The following is a 20,455-nucleotide window of genomic DNA, read 5'->3' on the forward strand; positions in this document are numbered from 1 at the left end:
TCAAGTGGCTGAAGCAATAATAATGCTGCTCCTTCCTAATGTATAGTCATACTCTCCTTGGTTAGGGTTCCAACATCTGGATCAGGAGAAAACATTATTGCTACATCTTCAGTGTGACAGCCCTTTTGATATTTGAAGATGGCTATCATATCTCTTCTCAGTCTCCTCCTTTCCAGACCAAACATACCAACCCCCTCAACTGGTCCACAGAAGATTTGGTTTCCAGCCCCTTGATCATCTTGGTCACCCTCCTCTGCACACATTACAGTTTATCAATATCCCTCTCAAATTGTGGTGCCCAGAACTGGGCACCTGACCACAGTGTGGTTTGACCAAGGCAGAATAGAGTGGGACTATTACTTCTCTTGATCTGGACACTATAATTCTGTTGATGTGGCCTAGAATAGCATTAACTCTCTCTTATTTTGCTGCTGAGTCACACTGTTGACTTTTGTTAAGCTTGTGTTCTACTAATGCTTTTCACTTGTACTACTTGTGAAACCAGGTATCTCTCATCTTATATTTGTGTTGCTGGTTATTCCTATTTAAATTCATTTGGTTAGCTTTGGCCCGGTTCTCCAATCTGTTCAGAGTTCATATTGTTTTCTTGCCTGTAGTTGTTCAACCCTTTGACCTTCTTCCTCTGTGCCCCCTGCCCAAAATTAAACAAAAGGCAAGTTGACATCATAATTACAAGGATCTCCAGCTTTATCAAGATGTTCTTTATTGCCTTTTCTAGAAGACCCTGCCCTAACTATGCCAATTAATGTATTTTTGATCTGAAACTTCCAAGAAAGGTAGCTAACCACTTTAATTCTCAAAGGCAAAGATTGTTTGCAATAGCTGTCAATAGCTTTCAGCAGTTTAAGCAGAGCTAGCATTGATCCAGTCACTCAATCATTCAGCTTACAATTGATTGTGTTAAAAATATAATACAAAGCTAACCAGTGCTTTTTTTCTTGGGGGGGGGGGGAGACGCAGGGGGATGCATACCCCTAAACATTTTGTAAATCTAAGTTTGGCCTCATTGAAAAGCAGTATTTCAATATGAGTAGGAAAATGAGAGTACCCCTAAACATTATTTTTTTAAAAAAGCACTGAAGCTAACAAAATCATAAATATAGAGAACTTAAGGTAAGCTGATGAATACACAAGCATATTCACAGCATCATCAGATTCATTTTGCCAAATAATATCTGACTTACTATGGTATGACAGCATCATAAACCTTTTAGACCTATCCACTTATTTTTGTGTAACAATAAGAGATCATCTATTTTACAACTGTGGGCATGATTAGGATATTTTTGAATGGTCTCTGATGTTTCAGAAACATTTGGCAACCACTCTGTACTGTTTCATACTTGGGCTAATTGGATATTTTATTTTATTTTTATCAAGACTGAGCAGGTAATGTGATAGCTCAGCAAGCTATCAGGTGTCTGAGGCACCTGAAGGGTGATGACCACTAACGCAACCTGGCCACCTTGAAGTGGATGTTACCTTCTTCAGTAATGGCCCACTGGCTAAGGAAAGGAGCTGTCATGTTACGACTGGGAAGGTGATGAAAGGTGTAGATCAGCATGTTGCAGATCCAGTGTTGAGGACTAGCAGGTTCTTCCCAATAGTCTCCACAAGTCAGAAGTTGTCCACACTTGGCCTTTTTATATTAGGTTATGCTTGTGGAAGTTACCAGTGCCTAGCTAATAAAATTGTATTTTCAAGGTTGTAGCCAGCTAATTTCCACTTGTTGTAGACCCACTGAAATTAATGGACCCATGTTTGTTAGGCCTATCAATTCCAGTGGGCTTGCTCATTGAATGAATAACACGGGATACAACCCTCATTCTTTTTCTTTCTTTCTTTTTTGTTGCGGGGTTAAAAATGGTGTGTAAAGGACATGTGCAGAAATTCAGAGAGCATTTCTTTTGTGCTGTGAGATAAGTAAGTTCCATACCAGGCCATGACATATACTGTTCTCTCCTAAAGAATGATCCATGAGCAGTGTGGTAAACATTATTTGAAATAAGACGGCATTTCTGTGAAGGCACTGAGAGAACAGTGGAAAGGGACATCAGGGGTTTCCTTGTAAACGGCTATGTGAATTATTGATCCTGTCCAGTTCTACCTGGTTATATTTCTCTCTCAGTTGCTAGAAGGTTATGGGTATAGAAATTTATCCTTTCTCAAAGTGTAAAAGCCATATGGATGACCGGTGACAAAATTTAAGTCAGGAACACAACTCTCAGAGCAGCCAGTCTTGAAAACAAGTTGGTGAATCAGGGGGGCAATATTAAATACACTCCACTCCATCATTCCTTAAGAGAAGAAAGCTCTTTGTAGTTGTAAAGAAGGGATCGCTAGAGATGTGCTTGAACGCTCCTTCACTCCCACTGCTCTACTAAGACTAGAATTTGGCAGGCCCTGGCCTTGTGATTCTCAGCTCCTATTTTCTCTCTGCAAAGACATAGATACGATTCATGATCCAAAAACTCTTCATGATAAATTAATGGAATTTTAATTAGTCTATACAATGTTTTGTTACACCTCTTTCAGGATTTAAAATCATTTGTATGTGCTATTTTACCCCTATGCAAGGGACTGGTGTCAAATATATCAAACTGCTGGGAGTAAACAACAACAACAACAACAACAACAACAACAACAATGCAGAGCAGTGGACCAAAACCTATTTAAAGAATTCCAAGGGGAAAAGAGACTTGTTAGTGCTGCAAGAGCATTAGCTGCATTGATACACTGCAATTGATGTGATGAAAATAGACGGAACCTGGTTAAATTTCAACTTTGATAATTTTTCCTAGTTAACTTCTGGGTACATTTTTTTTTTTTTGGTCAACAATCCTGTCCCTGGGTGGGACAGAGCTGCTATGCTAGGTTCTGAGCAAATGGGTTAGTGTTGTTTAATGGGAGGGGGAGGAGTTGCACATCAGGGCCTTGGGTGCAGTGCATACACACCAGTGGAACAAATCCACCATTCCTGCCAATGGGTAAATCGGTCCTTCTGTAATATTGTTGAAGAGTATAGCAGTACTATTTATTTTCACTGAACATTCAAATCTAATACAACATAAATACACCAGGTGGTAAGATCAGTGATTCCCTCTGCACTAGCTTCACATACATCTCACAAACATTTTTCATTCCCAGTTTTGGTTCCAGATGTTGGAATAATCTGGATTCTAACACTGTTCATTTCACAGCACAAATGGTAAAACAGAAACCCAGTGGTAGAAAATGTTTCGGAATTGTTGATTAACAGATGCTGCAGATATTGAAAATATCCAATTGCCTGACGATCTGGGGATATCTTCCTAGTAGGGACGAGAGACTCAGTTCAGCAACAGTTGCAAAGAATTCCTTGTGATGTTTAACGATTCACAAATTTTATTATTTAACTGATGTTCTAGAAAGTTGAATTGGAATAACTTGTTCCTTTATTCATCCTACAGCTATTTAATGCAGTTAGAAAGCAATGTAGCAGGAACAATATTTTCAGTTTGAAAATAAATAACTTGCCATAAAACAAAGTGTGACATGCTCTGGGTCTTCTCACTGAACAGTTCTGAATCTTAAATATAGCATCGTAAGAAACATGAATAAGCATGTTAGCACCTGCAAACTATTTAACATTACTTAATTGCTAATCATAGTCATTGCAGAATTCTTACTTATTTTTTGATAGCCAGAAGATTTAATGGGTACTCATGGAGGTATGACAGCTTTCTTACATATTAAGGGAAAGGAGAAATAAACATGATGAAATGATATTACATGGTAATGAAAATGATATTAAGGAGCTGAACTTAAATACAAGTAGGCTTAACAGGCTATTAAAATATCACAGAAACCTGCAAAATATGTGATTTCTGAAGCTACTTTATTTGAGGTACTTCAAAATGAATTTCATTATTTCTTATAGAATTCAGGCTTGTGTATGGCAAGGGGTATAAAATTCAGAGTGCGTCGTTAGTATCAATAATTGGTCTAATGATCTGTAATAGCTCTGTTGCAAAATGATATGCCATGTTCCTTACAACAAACAACATTATTAGCAATTATAGTGTTAAATTAAGAAATATTATGCTAAAACATTTGCACTGACCAGGTTCAGCTGAATTTGGAGAAGCGTGGCCAACTGTCTATCCTCTTGATCCTTGCCCATCTTGGCTTCTTGGAGCTAGCCCAAGAGGACTGACTCAGGGGGTCAAGGGGTGATGAATGCTTCATTAGAAGGCAGGGTACTATCTGACTTGAAGGATGCCATGGTGCATCCTCTCTTCCTCTCCATGGACCCAGAAGTGTTAAGCAACTATCTCCTTGTGTCAAATATCCTTTATTTGGCCAGGGTGCTTGAGACTGTGATAGCCCCAGCTTCAGTTATGTTTGGAGGAAATGGACAATCTGGAACCATTTCAGTCCAGCTTCAGGCCAGGTCACCTTGATCACCCTGGGATATGTCAGGAGAATGATGGGAGTGTGGCCCTGCTATTGCTCCTTGACCTCTCAGCTACTTTCAATACCATTTACCATGGTATCCTCATAGAGCAACTGAGGATTGGAGTCACTGTACGTCTACTCCTACATCCAGGGTTGTTCCAGAAAATAGAAGACACATTGTTTGGTGCAGGGTTCCATCTTGTCCCCCATGCTATTTAACACTGCACTAGAAGAGAAGAAGAGTTTGGACTTGATATCCAGCCTTTCACTCCCCTTTGTTAGCTCAAAGTGGCTAACAATCTCCTTTCCCTTCCTCCTCCACAACAAACACTCTGTGGGGTGAGTAAGGCTGAGAGAACCTCAGAGAAGTGTGACTGGCCCAGCAGCTGCATGTGGAGGAGCAGGGAAGTGAACCCTGTTCTCCAGATTACGAGTCCACCGCTCTTAACCACTACACCATGCTGGCTCCCACTACTTGGTTGTATTATGGAATCAATATTCTGCCACGTCACACTAAATTTTACACAATGTGAAAGAAATGTCTGCTGGTATACCATCACAAATTTCGTCCATACCAGGCTCCTATGATTTTCTATGTTAATGGTGTTGCAATTTGATTTTTTTTTCCTGCTTGAAATGATTAACATGGAAATGAGCAAACTTATATTTCTAGAAATCTATTTTACACTATGTGAAAGATCACATGATTATTTTTTTAAAAAAATGAGCAGGAAAAGCAATGTCATGAAGAAGGAATAAAATGCTGTCTGAATTCAGCCTCAAAGTAGACTTGCTGAAATAAATAGACTGAAGACAACTGATTTCATTGTGTCTGCTCTAAGTATTACTAATGTTGGATGTCACCCATTGGCATTTTAATTATCACATTCATGATGAAAAAACAGTGTTGAAATGTTAGAGCTTTTTCCTCCCCCCATTGCTGTCTCCATTTTGAAATACAGGCAACCCTCTATTTGAGTGGGGGTTGCATTCCGGGTCATTGCACATGATGGTGCCGCACGTATAAGCTCCCTCCTTGCATCCCATTTCTATTATTATTATGTTAGAATTCCTGCTCCATGACTGCAGTCATGGGATTTTTGTCTCTCACATCACGGTATATGTTTTGACTCCACAGAGTGGGAAGTGACGGATTCGGATGTTTGTGTTATTGTGTTCCGTGAAGTGGGACTATTGTCCTTTGTTCTTTCTTTGCTGTCTGATGCTAACGAGAGAGGGAGCCATATTGCAGTGCTCTGTGTGTGTTTATATGTAAATAAAGCAGATTAGCCAAAATGCTGAGTTGCTGAGGTCTGTTACGCAAGTTGCAAAGACTCTGCGGATCCCCAAGTGTGCCGGTGTCTGTTGGCATCGGTGGCTGTGATGTTCGGGCAGAAGAAAGCTTTAGAAGCTCCCAAACGATCGACTAGGTGGGAGAGAACATGCCAGTCGGGCATGTGTCTCTGCTAGGGTCCTACTCGAGAGTAGGATGAGCTCCTGACACCCCCACCCTGCCCCCATTTCACCACCGCCCATTTTGTCCTCTTTTCCAGCTACTTCTGGGTCACCGCAATGCATGCATGTGTGGTCACTCAACAAGTAGACATACATAAATCAGTCGTGACCTGTAATGAATTGTTTATTCTAAAAATACCAAGCACATTTTTTACATTTCAGATTAGATTATCAGTTGTCATCTGCTGAAGGCAGATAGCGTCATTGAGAATTCGTTGTAGCTGTGCTTATGAGACAGTGCTTTTTGAGCAACCATAAGAGCTTAGTTCCGTTTCAGGAAATACAAAGAGGTTTCATGAACGCAATAGTTTGACAAAGGACATCACAACAGTAGTACTGGAGTCAGTAACCTGATTATAAAAGAATTTAGATGGAAAATACATTCTGAAAGCTGTCAATTAAATGTAGAACCCTGATGTATGAATATATATTTTTTTCTTAGCTGGGAACAATGAGGGGTTATTTTGTTGTGGAATAGTACTCTGCATATATTTGATGGATTTGCAATGTTTTGTTATAGATTACACACATTAAATGTTACTTTCTATTTTATAAATATAAGGAATCTCAAACAGATAAATCATTTCATAATGGAGAATATTTCTCTAGCAGTGGGTTTCAAGGTTTTTTTTGTAGTTAGTCTATTTTTTTATCATCATTATCATAATTGCAAATGATGCTTTACAGAGTTTGAAAGGCAGTTGTAAAGAGTTTTGCATACAAATAACTACATTTAACTACAAATAGCTACTAATAAAACCCACATTTTCATGAGGAAGAAAACGGTGTCAAGAGAGTATGAGAAATATTGCTTCAGATCACTCAAAATATTTTAAAAGGCACCCCCTCCTTTACAGCTGATCTGCTGCATATTCAGAGGAATCCCAAGTCTTTGTTCTTTTCTATAAGCAGGGAAATGCTTTATAGATATGAAGAACTATTAAATGTTGACTTTGTAGAAAAGATAGGAAGCCCTTGCACATGGGCAGTTATGTGGGCAGATTGTTTTTTAATGCTGTAGTTTTTATTCAGTGTATCCTTGAGAGCCTTGGCTTGGGAAGAATGTGTTGTTGAAATCTGATCATGCTTCCTGGTAACCTGGGTTAAAGGCAGAAAGGCATGTGTGAGCATATCTAGAAAGTAGCCTACAGTAGAAAGGCAAAAGTTCTATTTATTATTCCATCCATTTGTGTGTATACCTCCTTCTCAGTAGCATGTGGCCTTTGTAAGTTTGCACAGAAGAGAATGTGACCCTCATTCTGAAAATAATCCCTGTTCATGCTGGGAAACATTTTAAGTGGTACTGTTCATGTGAAGGGGTTGGATTGGGTGAACTTGAATGTGCCTAGTATGTGCACCCTTGTTCTAGGACCAGTTGTCAGGGACCATGCTGAGGAGGGCTGCACTGAGGAAGAATGGTGGGAGCCACTCCCTCCCCCTGATCTTGATCCTGAATCTTCCCAGGAGCAGGAGGACAGTATAGATTTGGAATAGTGGCTTCCATAGTTCAGAGGTCAGAATCTGGGAAATACTGGATAGGGAACAGCTAGGAGAAGAAACACTGGGAGAGAGAGGGTTAACAGATTCAGACTTTGGACAGCATTCCTCAACCGCCCTCCCCCAGGTCGAGAAGAGCTTAGAAAGTCTCAGAACTGAAATGCAGAGGGTACAAACTCAGATTACAAAACGTAGGAGTGACGTAGATTAATAGGGGCGGAGGGGGTGTGAGCCTTAATTGGGAGCACCACCACTTTCTTTTGTCCCTCACTGTATTTATTAAAGTAACTAACTGGTAAGCATTTCCTTTTGTTTGATCTGCTTATTTACGGCCACAGGGGAGGAAGTCGATTTCCCGAAGCCTGACACCAGGTCAAAGTGAAACGAGTAAAATATGGAAAATTAGTCAAGGCTTAAGAATGAGCTACAACATATATTTCATTTCATTTAATAAACCTACATATTTAAAGCCACCTGGAGTGGCTGGGAAAACCCGGGCAAATGGGTGGGGTAGAAATAAAATATTATTATTATTATTATTATTATTATTATTATTATTATTATTATTATTATACAACCATATCAATTGTGTCTGGCCTGGTGACAAATGCATTGGTGTACTCTGGAAGAGTTTCACTCAATTTTAAAAATTGAACTATATTACAACTGAAATCCTATTGATATAAATGAAATGTAAGTGTAACTCAAGCTCCAGGTTAGGGCCATGTAAGATTTGTTTTTGAATAAGAGGAACCCTGTGAATATAAAAGGAGAGAGTAAAGAAAAGTTTTAAAGTGAACAAGAAGGCAAATTGGGGTGGCAGATTATGTTTCTTTCGCATCACAAGTAACTTTCTCACATTCCCCTTAAAGGCAACCTGATGTCTTTGCAGTCCTCCCCCAGGCTTTCAAAACAAAGCCACAATAAGGAGAGCAAGAAGTAATAAATAACATTTGGTATGCCAGTATGGTGCATTGTTGCCTACCGAAGTAATGTGTTCATAATCCAGCACAGAGAAGACTTTAACCCTTGGGCATCATTTCTTTTCTCAAACTGCAACATGTTTGTAAAATGGAATAGTCACAAAGCTGTGAGGCAGCTTTTGTATAACTTAGTGAAAAGTGAATCACTTGATAAGGCATAGCATATGTGTACCACACTGTACAAGGTGCCAAGTCAATTAAGTCACTAATTGACTGTTTTCAAAAGAGGCAGATGGTGGAGGAAATTTTATTCATCTGGAACTTTCTTAGGAATCACACCTATAGGGCGTTATATCCACTCAAGAATTTAGGATATGTTTTAAGTGTCCTTTTCACTTTTGAGTCCATTTTTCTTCACTTCTGGTTCCTACGAACAGATGTGAGGTGAAATTTAAAGTTAATATTTTCCCCTGTGAAGTTTTTCAATGAATCCATGGTTTCTACTACATTAGACTGCATGAAGTGATGTGCAGAAACTCTGATTCTCTGATCTTTAGATCTTAAAATGTTCTTTTCAGCAGCAGAAATACTGTATGCATACTGTTACGGAATACCTGAAGGAATGTAGGTTCATATGAACAGTTGCTTTATCACTGGAATTTCTGAATATATGGATGCTCACTACAGACTATCAAACCAAAATCATCAGCATTATTAACTTTATCTGAGTTCTCTAGATTGTACAGAGGATAAAAATGAATACAGCTAAATTGAGAAGTATTAATTTTACACAAAGGGTGATTGTGAAGGTGGGAGGACTTCAAAGAAGGGCCGCCACAGAAGAACTGAGCGCTCAGACAGGTTCCTATGTGAGAATGAGGTCCTTCAGGTAGTCTAAGCCATATAGGGTTTATAAGTCATAACCATAGCAAAAGTCTTCATCAGTATTTATACATATTTCTGTGTTCATTTATCTTAAGACACATTCATAAACACATTTTTGGAAGTGTATTCTACCGGTATATTATTTCACTGCTATGCCCATTTACGTTTCTCTAATATGTGTATTTTGGGGGGTACACTTTTTTATTGGATGACACTGTCACAAAATTCAGAGAAGTGCACATTTTGAAGATTATCTGTGTTTCACATATCTGTTCAGGAAGTGCAAATTATGTGGATTTGTACGGAAACTGAATAGAGTTCTTCCCTATTTCTAGCAGTACTTGAGAAAAACTGTGAACTAGCAATGCTGGAATTTATTTATTTACCTTTTGGTATAACTTCCACTCACTGTATGCGATCTATAAATTCAACATGCCAGTGTGGTATGATCTGAAGCATAAACCTATGCATTTTTACTGATTCTAGCAAGACTTTCTGCCTAGTCAGAGTCCTTAGAATCTTTACTGCAGGCATGAAGTGCATACAGCAAATAGATTCCAATAAGTGTCTTTGGTTCCTTTATGAAGATTAAAACTCAGAGTAGGTGGTTTCCTTGACATTGTGATTACAGTTGTTGTTGGTTGTCAAACAGTAACTGCCATTTAAAAGAGGCTGGTGGATAGAAATGTTGTTGGACATGCATTTGTTGAATGGGAGGGGAAAACCATTGAGTGTCCCATTCTACCCTTGTTCCTATGTTGTACACATGGACCTTCCCTTGCTCTGGTGTCTGGAATACAGGCCAACCATGAATGGTCATGTCAGCATGTCCATCAAGTGTCCAATTTGCAGCATTGGTAGGTAGAGTAGTGCCAGTCAAGCTGTCACTTGAAGCAGTGGCAAGGCTTTCAATCAAGCAAATAAACCTTAGCTACTTTGTATATGAAAGTGACGTGGGTAGCGCTGTGGGTTAAACCACAGAGCCTAGGACTTGCTGATCAGAAGGTCGGCAGTTCGAATCCCCATGACGGGGTGAGCTCCCGTTGCTCGGTCCCTGCTCCTGCCAACCTAGGAGTTGGACGTCAGAGTGCAAGTAGATAAATAGGTACCGCTCCGGCGGGAAGGTAAATGGTGTTTCTTTGTGCTGCTCTGGTTCGCCAGAAGCGGCTTAGTCATGCTGGCCACATGACCTGGAAGCTGTACGCCAGCTCCCTCAGCCAATAAAGCGAGATGAGCGCCGCAACCCCAGAGTCGATCACGACTGGACCTAATGGTCAGGGGTCCCTTTACCTTTACCTTTGTAGATGAAGGTACCCTGCCACACAAAAATATTAGAATTTGTTCACCTGCCTCAGATTCACCACCCACTTCCCCTGCTTCATCTAAAGATGAACAGTCTTGCAAAAAGGGAGACCATGGTCAGCCCAACTTTGATATCGTAATTTGGTTTTTGTTTGTATTAGAGCATAAATAAAATAAACTAGGTTCTTGGGCCTTGGTTAAATGACTCCTGATAAACAGCCTGACTTTTTCCCCTTGTCTGTGTTAAATACTTTCCCCTCGCCACAGTAAACATTTCTTGTAACAAAAGCTGCCCCCTTTGCAAGATGTGTCTGGTAGCTGTCTAAATAACTCCCAAGTTTTCCCCCTTCAAGGGCTATTTTGTTTACTTTCTTGTTTGCTCTGCCAGCTAAAGTCCTTTTATTTTATTCCTTTTCTTCCATATGTTCCTCTGGGTTTCTGTAAAGCCAGTTTGTCTTGAGTCTTTTTAGAAACAGTCCTTTCTCTTTGGAAACTAAATAGGGTTGATGTTCAGGTGCCCTTAGCCATAGCGAGATCAAGCGGCTGTCTCCATGTTAGGGTTGTAAACAGTCTTCCTTAGCTGTGGAATCTCTTGAGGATGTTCCATCAAAATGATACAGTCACAAGTGGATTTCATTCCTTTTCTTGTGGAGAAATGGCTAGGTGATGATGCTATCTTTCACAGAAATAGACTCAATTGAGAATCATGAGGAAATATCTATCAAATAGTTACACTGGAACAGAAAACAGAAGGCACCACACTGGTACAGCTTCATAGCTAGAAACATCATACAGACCTCCTGCCTCACACATTAATATGGTAAGATAGAAAACTAGGATAAATTACTACACATAAGTAAATAAGATCAGTTTCGTTGGCCTATTTTAATGCTTTACAGTAACTGTTGTTAAGGGAACTTTGGCAAAACTGCCATATAGGTTGTTAGAGAAAGTGAGCCAACAAAATTGTGACATCAAGCTCATGCTATATATGGTTCATTACCTGATCCATATAACTCCTTGAATCCATATCTTTCATTCCCTGCTTAATTACAAATTTGGTTTCCAGTGTGTCCAGTGACAGCACATAAGAAGACAGATGATAAGTGGGTTACAGAAGGCCATGTGTTAGTCGGGTGGATTGTAGGCATTGTTTCTTAGTTTGGGCAGATGGGGCTGCACCCACGCCCCAAATAAAGTCTGGAACCAAAAAACCCTTCTCTCTCTCAATCTCTCTGCCCCCACGTTCCCAATCAGTCATGACAAACAGATTGCCCAGTTTCTCTGGAGTCCATCTTCACCCTCTGCTGGCAAACGAGCTGCAAGCTTGCACATGCATACAATCAATCAATCAATCAATCAATCAATCAATCAATCAATGAATCAGCAATCACTTCATGATGTGTGTTGCCAGGTCCTACCCAGTCTTGTGGGGCGGGGATTCCTTTCTTCATAGAGAGAGGCTTTAGCAATTCACATTGAAAACAGCCTGTTAGGCTTGCCAAAACCAACAACCATTTATTTGTCCAACTTTCCTTGTGATTAGCAACAACTGACCAATCAATAGTCCTTAGGGCACAGACTAGGACCAATAGGTACCTAATTTTGTATTGTGTAGGCTGATTGCCCATAACTAATAATAAGTAACCCACTGGGCTGCAAACAGAGATGAATCTACAATTCATATCTTTATTTCAGTTATTGTACATACTCCTTTAAGTAAATCTCACTCTCTTCATCCTGTGTAACATATGGAAATAGAGGATTTTGAAAACCACATTTTATTATTGGTCTATCAAGAAATATTTACCCATGTAAGCAGTCTTCCATACTCATGGATATACATAATCCAACCTATGTCATGATGCTAAACCAACTCATTAAAGTGACTGGATGTGTCTTCTTATGCAAATGATGGTGCATGTTTTGGCTACTAATTGATACAGATGGCTGGTTGTCTTCAACAGCTGTTGAAACACATACAGAGGTTTCTTTTAAAATATAATTTTATAATAACTGTAATTTACAGGTATTTAGTTATAATTCTGGTGATGGGAAGTTCCCCATATTCTCCACACCCCTTTGATTTGCAGCAAGTTTTTTATTGCTGTTGTAACCAGTGCCAAATGATGTTCACAGTCTGACCTGTTTTCTTTAGACAGAAGGAACTAGATGGACAAGTTGCTTCTTGAGGGATTGAATCTAGTGATATTATGTCAAAACGCATTTGTATAGCAAATGACCATCCTGTTTCCCTGAATCTTAAGTCTGTCACCTACACACTATGCATGACCTCTGAGATTAATACAAGTAGTTGAAGGGCAAAATAAAAATCCATTTTCCCCATGCCACTAAATTTTGAAATATTTTGATATAACTTGCCCTGTTATTTGCCTTTTACAGAGTTCTGTTTTTACTGAGAAAATTTATTAGTGCCACTGTATCCATCAATCCCAGTATTTCGGAATGGATCAGAACCAAGGATAAGCTATCTATACCATACAACTAAGTTTTGTCACATGTTTTTCCAGTTATGCAAATACTTCTTACCGATGTAAGAGAAAGTTGCCTCCAAGTCAAACAACAGGTTTAGTAAAATGGCAGTGTTACAAATAATTACAGTATTATTTATTGTGCTTTATAACCAGCAGAAGAATACTATTAAAACCAGTCAATTTGATGGTTTTTAAAAGGACTTCAGAAGACATATCTGAGTAGACATGGTTAGGATTGTACTGTAATCTGCATACCAGATTATAGATCAGTATCTACATTTTCATGAATTTTCAAAAAAAGCCAAATATTTAGTTTTTACTCCTGCTTTTATACAGTGCCATGGAATAAAAAAAAATTGTTTTCAATTTATCTCTTTTCATAAAAGTGTGTTTTTCAAATTACTTTAGCCATAAAATAAAGTTGTGGTCCTTCACTGCTACTTAAACCCAGGAGGAGCCTTAACTCAGTGGTAGGGCATCAGCTCTGCATGTTGAAGGTCCCAGGTTCATTCCTCAGAATCTCCAGGTAGGGTTCAGATAGCCTCCTGCCTGAAATACCTGGATACTTGCTGTCAGTCGACAGTAGTGAACTAGATGGGCCAATCAGTGGTGGGGCATATGCCCATGCTGCCCAGGACGGGCATGCTCCCAAAGGGAGTGGGGCATGCTCCCGAGGGGGGCAGGGCACAGAGGGTGTCCTCCAAGGTGTGGGATAGCTGCTCGGGTGCATGGAGTGGTGCATGCACCCTGCAGTTGGAGGTGGAGCAAACTGCCCATGGGGGAGGAGCGAGCCACTGATAGCACACATTCAGTGTGCTGCCCTCCTGTGACTCCCAAGCCTCCCCCAGCTGTCAAAACGAAGAGGGAAGGGGGGAATGCCGCCTGCAAAGCGGCGCAGCTCCCCCCTTCCCCTGATGGCTCGGGGTAGGCTTGGGGGTTGCGGGCGGGTGGCGAGCCAAATGTCACCCCCCTCAGCAAAGACACCTGGGGCCGTCCGCCCCCACTGCACCCCCTTCTTCTGACCCTGGGGTCAGTGGTCCAGCTCAGTATAAGGCAGCTTTCCATGTTCCTATCTTCCAAAGATAAATAATTTGAAAGAGAGTTACATTAGACATCAGTCATTCTCTGACCTACTGCGGGGCAATTTCCCAATGTTTCAAAGGGAGCTGGTTCTATCGGAGGGGGAAAAAAAGAAAAGTTGACAACTTTTTTCTTTATGGCGTAATGTGAAGAGATTTCCTAATACTTAATGTTCTTTGATTTAAGAAGATCACGAGGAGTGAAAGAGAAAAATGTGAGATCTCAAACTGTTTTGATTCAAAGGTTTCTGCTTCAAACGATTATTGAAGTTTAGACGCTTAGGGGGCTCACAAACTACAAGTTTAAAATGCAAATGCATGCAAAAGGCTCCTGATGCTGTTTGGTTTATTTATTTATTAATTTATTTAAAGATAAAACAGCTTTGGGAGCAGAATATTAGAAGTAGAGAATTGCCAGGAGATTTCATAGGGCAGATAAGGTGCTTAACCCATTGTCTGCTTGAAATGTGACTATTTGAATTCTCCCTGGTCCCTGAATATATTTAGTTTTTGTTGTTCTAAACATAAATTGGATCACAACCGTTTGGGTTATTATCAGGCCATATTAATGCATACTTACAGACAGAACTTTATTCTGCAGAAATACCTGGTAACCATTTTTTCATCTGATAAACTTTACATGATCATGTGGACTTGGTTTTAGTGTTTCAGTGACCTTTTTTTTGGTGGATGGGATTAAATTCTTTGTACAGACATGAAGCTGACTAAATATCCTTCAACAAGTCTCACTCAAGCAAAAGCCATTGGTTTGTTGCAAGGAAGTAAACATTGGGGTGTCATGCATTTGACATATATTCTATGCCATCCTTTGACAACGCTGTGCTCCCCAAATATTTCGGAGTATAATTCCCATCTGGGTTGATGGAAGTTGCAGTCCAAAAACATTTGGACAGCACCGGGTTTACAAAGGCTGTTGTATAGCAGTGGTGCATAATAGTAACTGGGTAATAAATAAGTCACAGTGCAATATATTTTAAACAATATTTTGGCCAAGGGTAATTTATATTTTCTTAGATCACTATTAATAGCCTAGTCATACTCACTCATCGAATGTGCTTGGGGGAAATGACAGCCCATGACAGATACAGTCTATATTGATGTGGTTTGTCTTGAGAAACCTGACACCGTATTTTGAAGTCAGTGTTAGCACTTCGTTTGAACCGAAAATCTGAGATTTTTGAAATTGACCCTGACCAAATCAAACCGATATCTATCTATGTATAGATTTAATATGCTTCAATTAATGTAACAGTACTTTCCATATGAACAATTGCTTGAAAATTGTGTATATAAAAATATACTGGGAATTGGGAGTGGCTAAATCTTACTTTTTGTATAAAAGACTGAAACTTATATCTCACATATTTGATGGTGTACCATTTAGAAATGAGAGAAATTTCATTAGCAATTCTTAGTTTATATATCAGTTTTCAGTTTATATCCTCACAGTCTTCCCACCACCCTTTTAGTCTTGGAGGAATGACTATTGACTATTTAATTTGCTTCTCAGGCAGTAAATTGTTTATCTGCTATTTCCACAGAGATTGAAAAAGAAAGCTGTGGGGATCCTGGAACTCCATTATATGGCATTAGAGAAGGGGATGGGTTTTCCAATCGTGATGTGTTAAGGTTTGAGTGCCAGTTTGGATTTGAACTTATTGGAGAAAAATCTATTGTTTGTCAAGAAAATAACCAGTGGTCAGCAAACATACCCATCTGCATTTGTGAGTATAAACATATTTATTCCAAATATTTGAGGACAGCACATATTAATTTTTTTTAACCCTTTTAAATTATGTTATACACTTTTCCAATGCTATTAGCATTTATATTCTAAGTGCAAAGTTTTGTTCCAATAAAAGTAAATGTTGCCTGTCTTCAGCCAGAATGGGGGCTGCTGTTGCGTGCCTTCATGGTGCCATCTTGTAATTTCACACAAAAGAAGCATACTTTATATTTGCATTTTATCTTTCTTATGCTCTATTTTATAGGAATTTTTAGAAGCCTGTTACATTTCATGAAGATAGTAGTGGCTGAATTGCAATCAAGGGCATTTAAATTATTTACAGATCCTTCCCCCACACCATGAATTATACATGAATATCTTTTAATACATACATAATCATAGAGAGAGAGATTTTGGCTGTCAAGTATTAATATTACGCAGAGCTAAATTCACCATTTATGTAATATATTGTATAGTGCATAGTTTGTATTTGTGTGTGTGTAAGAAAATACACATAAACACAAGATTATCACTCAACTATGATTATAAATTACATTAGGGTTAGTAAAATAGCAGTATTATGTATGAAATATTGTCTGAGCCAACAAGGAAAGCTGAAAACTATTTTGGTCCTACTTCATTTCCTATACTTATTTGCAAGCTACAAATTATCATGGCAACATTGAGCTTTTGACTGTTAATGTGCTCAGTGTGGAATTGTTCATTTGAACAGTTCTCTAAAGGGGAAAATAAGTCGTACCAAATGATTAAGGCCTGCTGGACATGGATAACTCAAGAGACCTACTGTGATTTCAGTATAATATAACTGCTCCATTTCCCTCTTGGGTCTGCTGTTGGGAGATATTCTCACAAATTGAAAAAAATAGTAGAAAATAAAATAATCAATTTGCTACAGTTGTCCTTCTGTGGAAAGGGGTTTGTGCCTGAAAATCTATTCCAATGCGGGAGAAATAGTGTGGCTTGTGTACCAGGGTGGGTTGGGAGAACAGCCATCCAAATGTGCATCCATCAGAATTATCAAAAGGAAAAATTGCCTTGTTGCGTCTCTTCCCAAGTAAAGTTTATCTTGGCATTTTAAAGAATTAGTTGCTAAGCAAGACATGAGCAGAAGTTGTGAATGGGTCTCATTCAGTGCAAAGGCTTCTGTAGCATCGATCTGCTATGGGAAAACTGTCCTTTATAGCTTCAATCGCTTTGGAATAACCGTGTGGCTCGGTGAGCGCATAACCTTCTAGACTTTTTGTTGTTTTCATGATCAAGGTCATTTGTTCTTCCAGTGAGAAAATGAGCAGATAACAGAAATTTAAGGTTGAGATTGGGATGTAGATTTGAAACCGCCTGTTTAAACTAGCTTCTGACATATCTTTTTCTAATTTCTTTCCTGGCTTTTGACAGTTCCTTGCCTCTCTAATTTCACGGCGCCAATGGGAACTGTCCTTTCTCCTGACTACCCAGAGGGATATGGAAATAATTTGAACTGCATATGGACAATCATCTCAGACCCGGGGAGCCGAATTCATCTTTCCTTTAATGACTTTGACTTGGAATCTCAGTTTGATTTCCTTGCAATTAAAGATGGTGACTCTCCTGATTCTCCAATACTGGGCACATTTACTGGGGCCGAAGTGCCATCCCATCTCACTAGCAATAGTCATATTTTGCGCCTGGAATTTCAAGCTGACCACTCCATGTCAGGTCGAGGATTCAACATCACATATAACAGTGAGTAGCATTTTAATTCACAATAAAAATTTGGATGCAAACCATTTCTATGGTACATGGTTTTTTTAAAAAAAAGAATTTAGATGCTTTTTTCACAAATGTTACTAGTCAGATGCAAAAAACAGTTCCATAAGTATGGGAAAAGAAATACTTGGACCAATATTTTTTAACCTGTTCTTCTACTCTGTCAATGTTCCGACCCAGTAACTGATTGCACATTTTGCTTTTCTGTGCTTTGAAAGGAGAGGTTTGCTCAAGGATCTTGCCTCACATCACTCTTCAACCAGATCTTTCTGTAGAGGAATAAGTTTATGAAGTTTATGGGTGAAGCATATAATGAATATTTCCTGATTATTTTAATTTGCTCTTCTCTCTTTCTTTGTAATGTGATTATTGTACGAAACAGAGTTGCTGCAAGATTATTAAGTGCTTAGTGTTTGGGGTGTTATTTCCGCTCCAGGGTTATGATATTTCATTTGTCCCTGATGAAGCTGGTATTTTAAGGTTTCAGTGCCTTGTAAATATGGCAAACAGGGTAGTTGTCTGCTTATATTGGCCTTTCTGAAAGAATATATGACTGCTGAGTGGTGGTTTTTTTTGTTTTTTTTTAACTGAGCTTAAGCAATTAATTATAATATAGGTTTACTCCTTTGCAGAAGTGACACTGGTGGCAAGTACTGTCACTAATAAGTTGTCAAAGTGTAATTGAAGAGCATTAAAGTTAAATTAGCTGTGACGTATGTCATAGCAGCTTGTAATTTAAAACTGCTTGTTTGCCGCTAGTAATTCTCCTCCTTTTTGCTTCCCACGTTTTGCCAGGTTTATCTGATTCTAAATGTAGACTCAAATTAAGACACAGTTCTTCTCTTCCCAGGGCACTTTATAAATTAATTTTCAGTAGGCCATCTTTGTTCTCAAGTTTCATTGAAGTTTGCATCTATACATGTTTTGAATCTGTTTACTTCTGAAAAATACAGCAAAATCTTCTGGAATTTGAAATGTTTTTTTAAGAAGATTAACAGACTGGTCCTTTGCAGTTTTGTCTAGTTGTGAGTCCTCTTTTGTATAAGTAAGCATTATGCAGGATTGCATACTCAGTTGTATTTATATTCCCAGCTTTCGTGAAAGGGAGAGAAAGTGCAGAATACAAGGTGTATCAGTCTATATGTTAGTTAATGGAGTATATCTGTACCAATGGTACTGTGACTGGATCACAATGAGGAACAGTGTGACATTGGTTTATCCTAAGCAACAGTGCTCCTGGTTGAAGACACATGATATGATTATATAATGACCTTTATTTCTGTGCTGAATTTGCAGGGAGCCAACAGTGCACATATACACTGACCCAGAATAATTTATATTTCTTTAAATACACTGGCTTGATTTCAGCAGTGTCCTCCTGTTCACAGAAGAGCTTGAATCCAATGGAGCCTACACAAATGGAGTTGGGCAAGGCAACTTTTTTTTTTTGCCAATTAGACCTTTCTCATCAGCTGTTTACACTACTTCTCATGCTCCCATGCTCCAGAGAAGATCTGTGTGTGTATATGCAGGGAGCTGTAGGATGATGTGAGACCAGAGAACTCACTTTGTCAAATGTGGTGTAGCAAGTGGCTGCTACGGAGGGGACATTTTCAGTGGTGGCATCCTTTTTAGTGCAATCCCTCCCCACACCCCAGATAGGCTTGTCTGTGTCATGGAAAGTTTACTCCAGGGATCAGCAACCTTTTTCAGCTGTGGGCCGGTCCACCGTCCCTCAGAACATGTGGTGGGCCAGACTATATTTTGAAAAAAAATATGAACAAAGTCCCGTGCCCCACAAATAACCCAGAGATGCATTTTAAATAAAAGCACATATTCTACTCGTGCAAAAAAACCCACTGATTCCCAGACCGCCCGTGGTCCGGATTGAGAAGGCGATTGGGCTACATCTAGCCCACGGGCCTTAGGTTGCCTACCGCTGGTCTACTCAATATTGATCCAGAGTAGATTCCAATGTATAGTTAGCAGAGTAACAACTTTCAGGATCCCCCCAAAATAGACCAGAGGCAATTGTATTTCATCCAGCAGAGCTTTACTGCTACTGAAGGCAAATGAGCATACTGGTCACAAATCCAATACATTCAGGATTGGCACTGTCTATAAGAAATCCAGTTGCAGCAGACTTAACTTAAACTTACAATAATTTATAATAAGTCTAAACCATAACACTAAGCATACTATGTACAGAATACTACACCAGGCAGAAAAGAGATAGAAAGAGAAAGTGTGAAGGCCAGGCTCCTTCTGGTCCTACTATTTTAGTCAGCATGACCTTGACTGAAAGAGATAACAGAACCAGTTTAAACCAGCAGTGCTCGACTTCTCTGAAGGAATAACCCAAACATCATGAACCTTCTGCTTGTTTCTTTCACACAGAGAAGCATCCAGAACCCTCTTGAATCAAGTAGGAAAGGTCTCTACACATCAGATCAATACATTCTGTACTAAGAAATGCAAACTGACAGTCTGACATTGTGGGCATTTTGGTACCAGGTCAAGACTTTTTTTTATTTTTAATAATTTTCTAGGCTTTTCCATTTTAAAATACTTTACTGCTTTTTTAAAAGTCTATCCATTAATGATGTCTCCTGTAATTATTTTTATTTCGGTTTTCAGTGATTGCTAGGTTTATTCTGTTTCAGACTTCATGTTTGTATTTTTCTTCTTTTGTATTTTTTTTTAAAACTATAAACAGCCCAGAGGGTCTTGGTTATTAGGTGGTATATAACTCTTATAAATAAATATTAAATATTCCATTCAGTGAAC

At 39.1% G+C, this 20,455-nt stretch overlaps 1 protein-coding gene across 5 annotated transcripts in view; it reads left to right on the forward strand.

The window, feature by feature from the left end:
• CSMD3 (CUB and Sushi multiple domains 3) overlaps positions 1-20,455 on the forward strand; it is a 580,687-nt gene that overhangs the window by 345,682 nt on the left and 214,550 nt on the right. For all 5 annotated transcript variants that reach the window (XR_014566768.1, XM_083748860.1, XM_083748861.1 and 2 more), the window contains 2 exons: positions 15,717-15,899; positions 17,318-17,644. Coding sequence is in view for 4 of the 5 variants with exons in the window: in XM_083748860.1 (XP_083604986.1) it covers positions 15,717-15,899; positions 17,318-17,644 (510 nt within the window). In the remaining variant the exon portion in view is untranslated. The remainder of the gene's footprint in view (positions 1-15,716; positions 15,900-17,317; positions 17,645-20,455) is intronic.

This window comes from Podarcis gaigeae, assembly GCF_964106915.1.
Source record: "Podarcis gaigeae genome assembly, chromosome: 7".
Lineage (NCBI taxonomy): Eukaryota > Metazoa > Chordata > Lepidosauria > Squamata > Lacertidae > Podarcis > Podarcis gaigeae.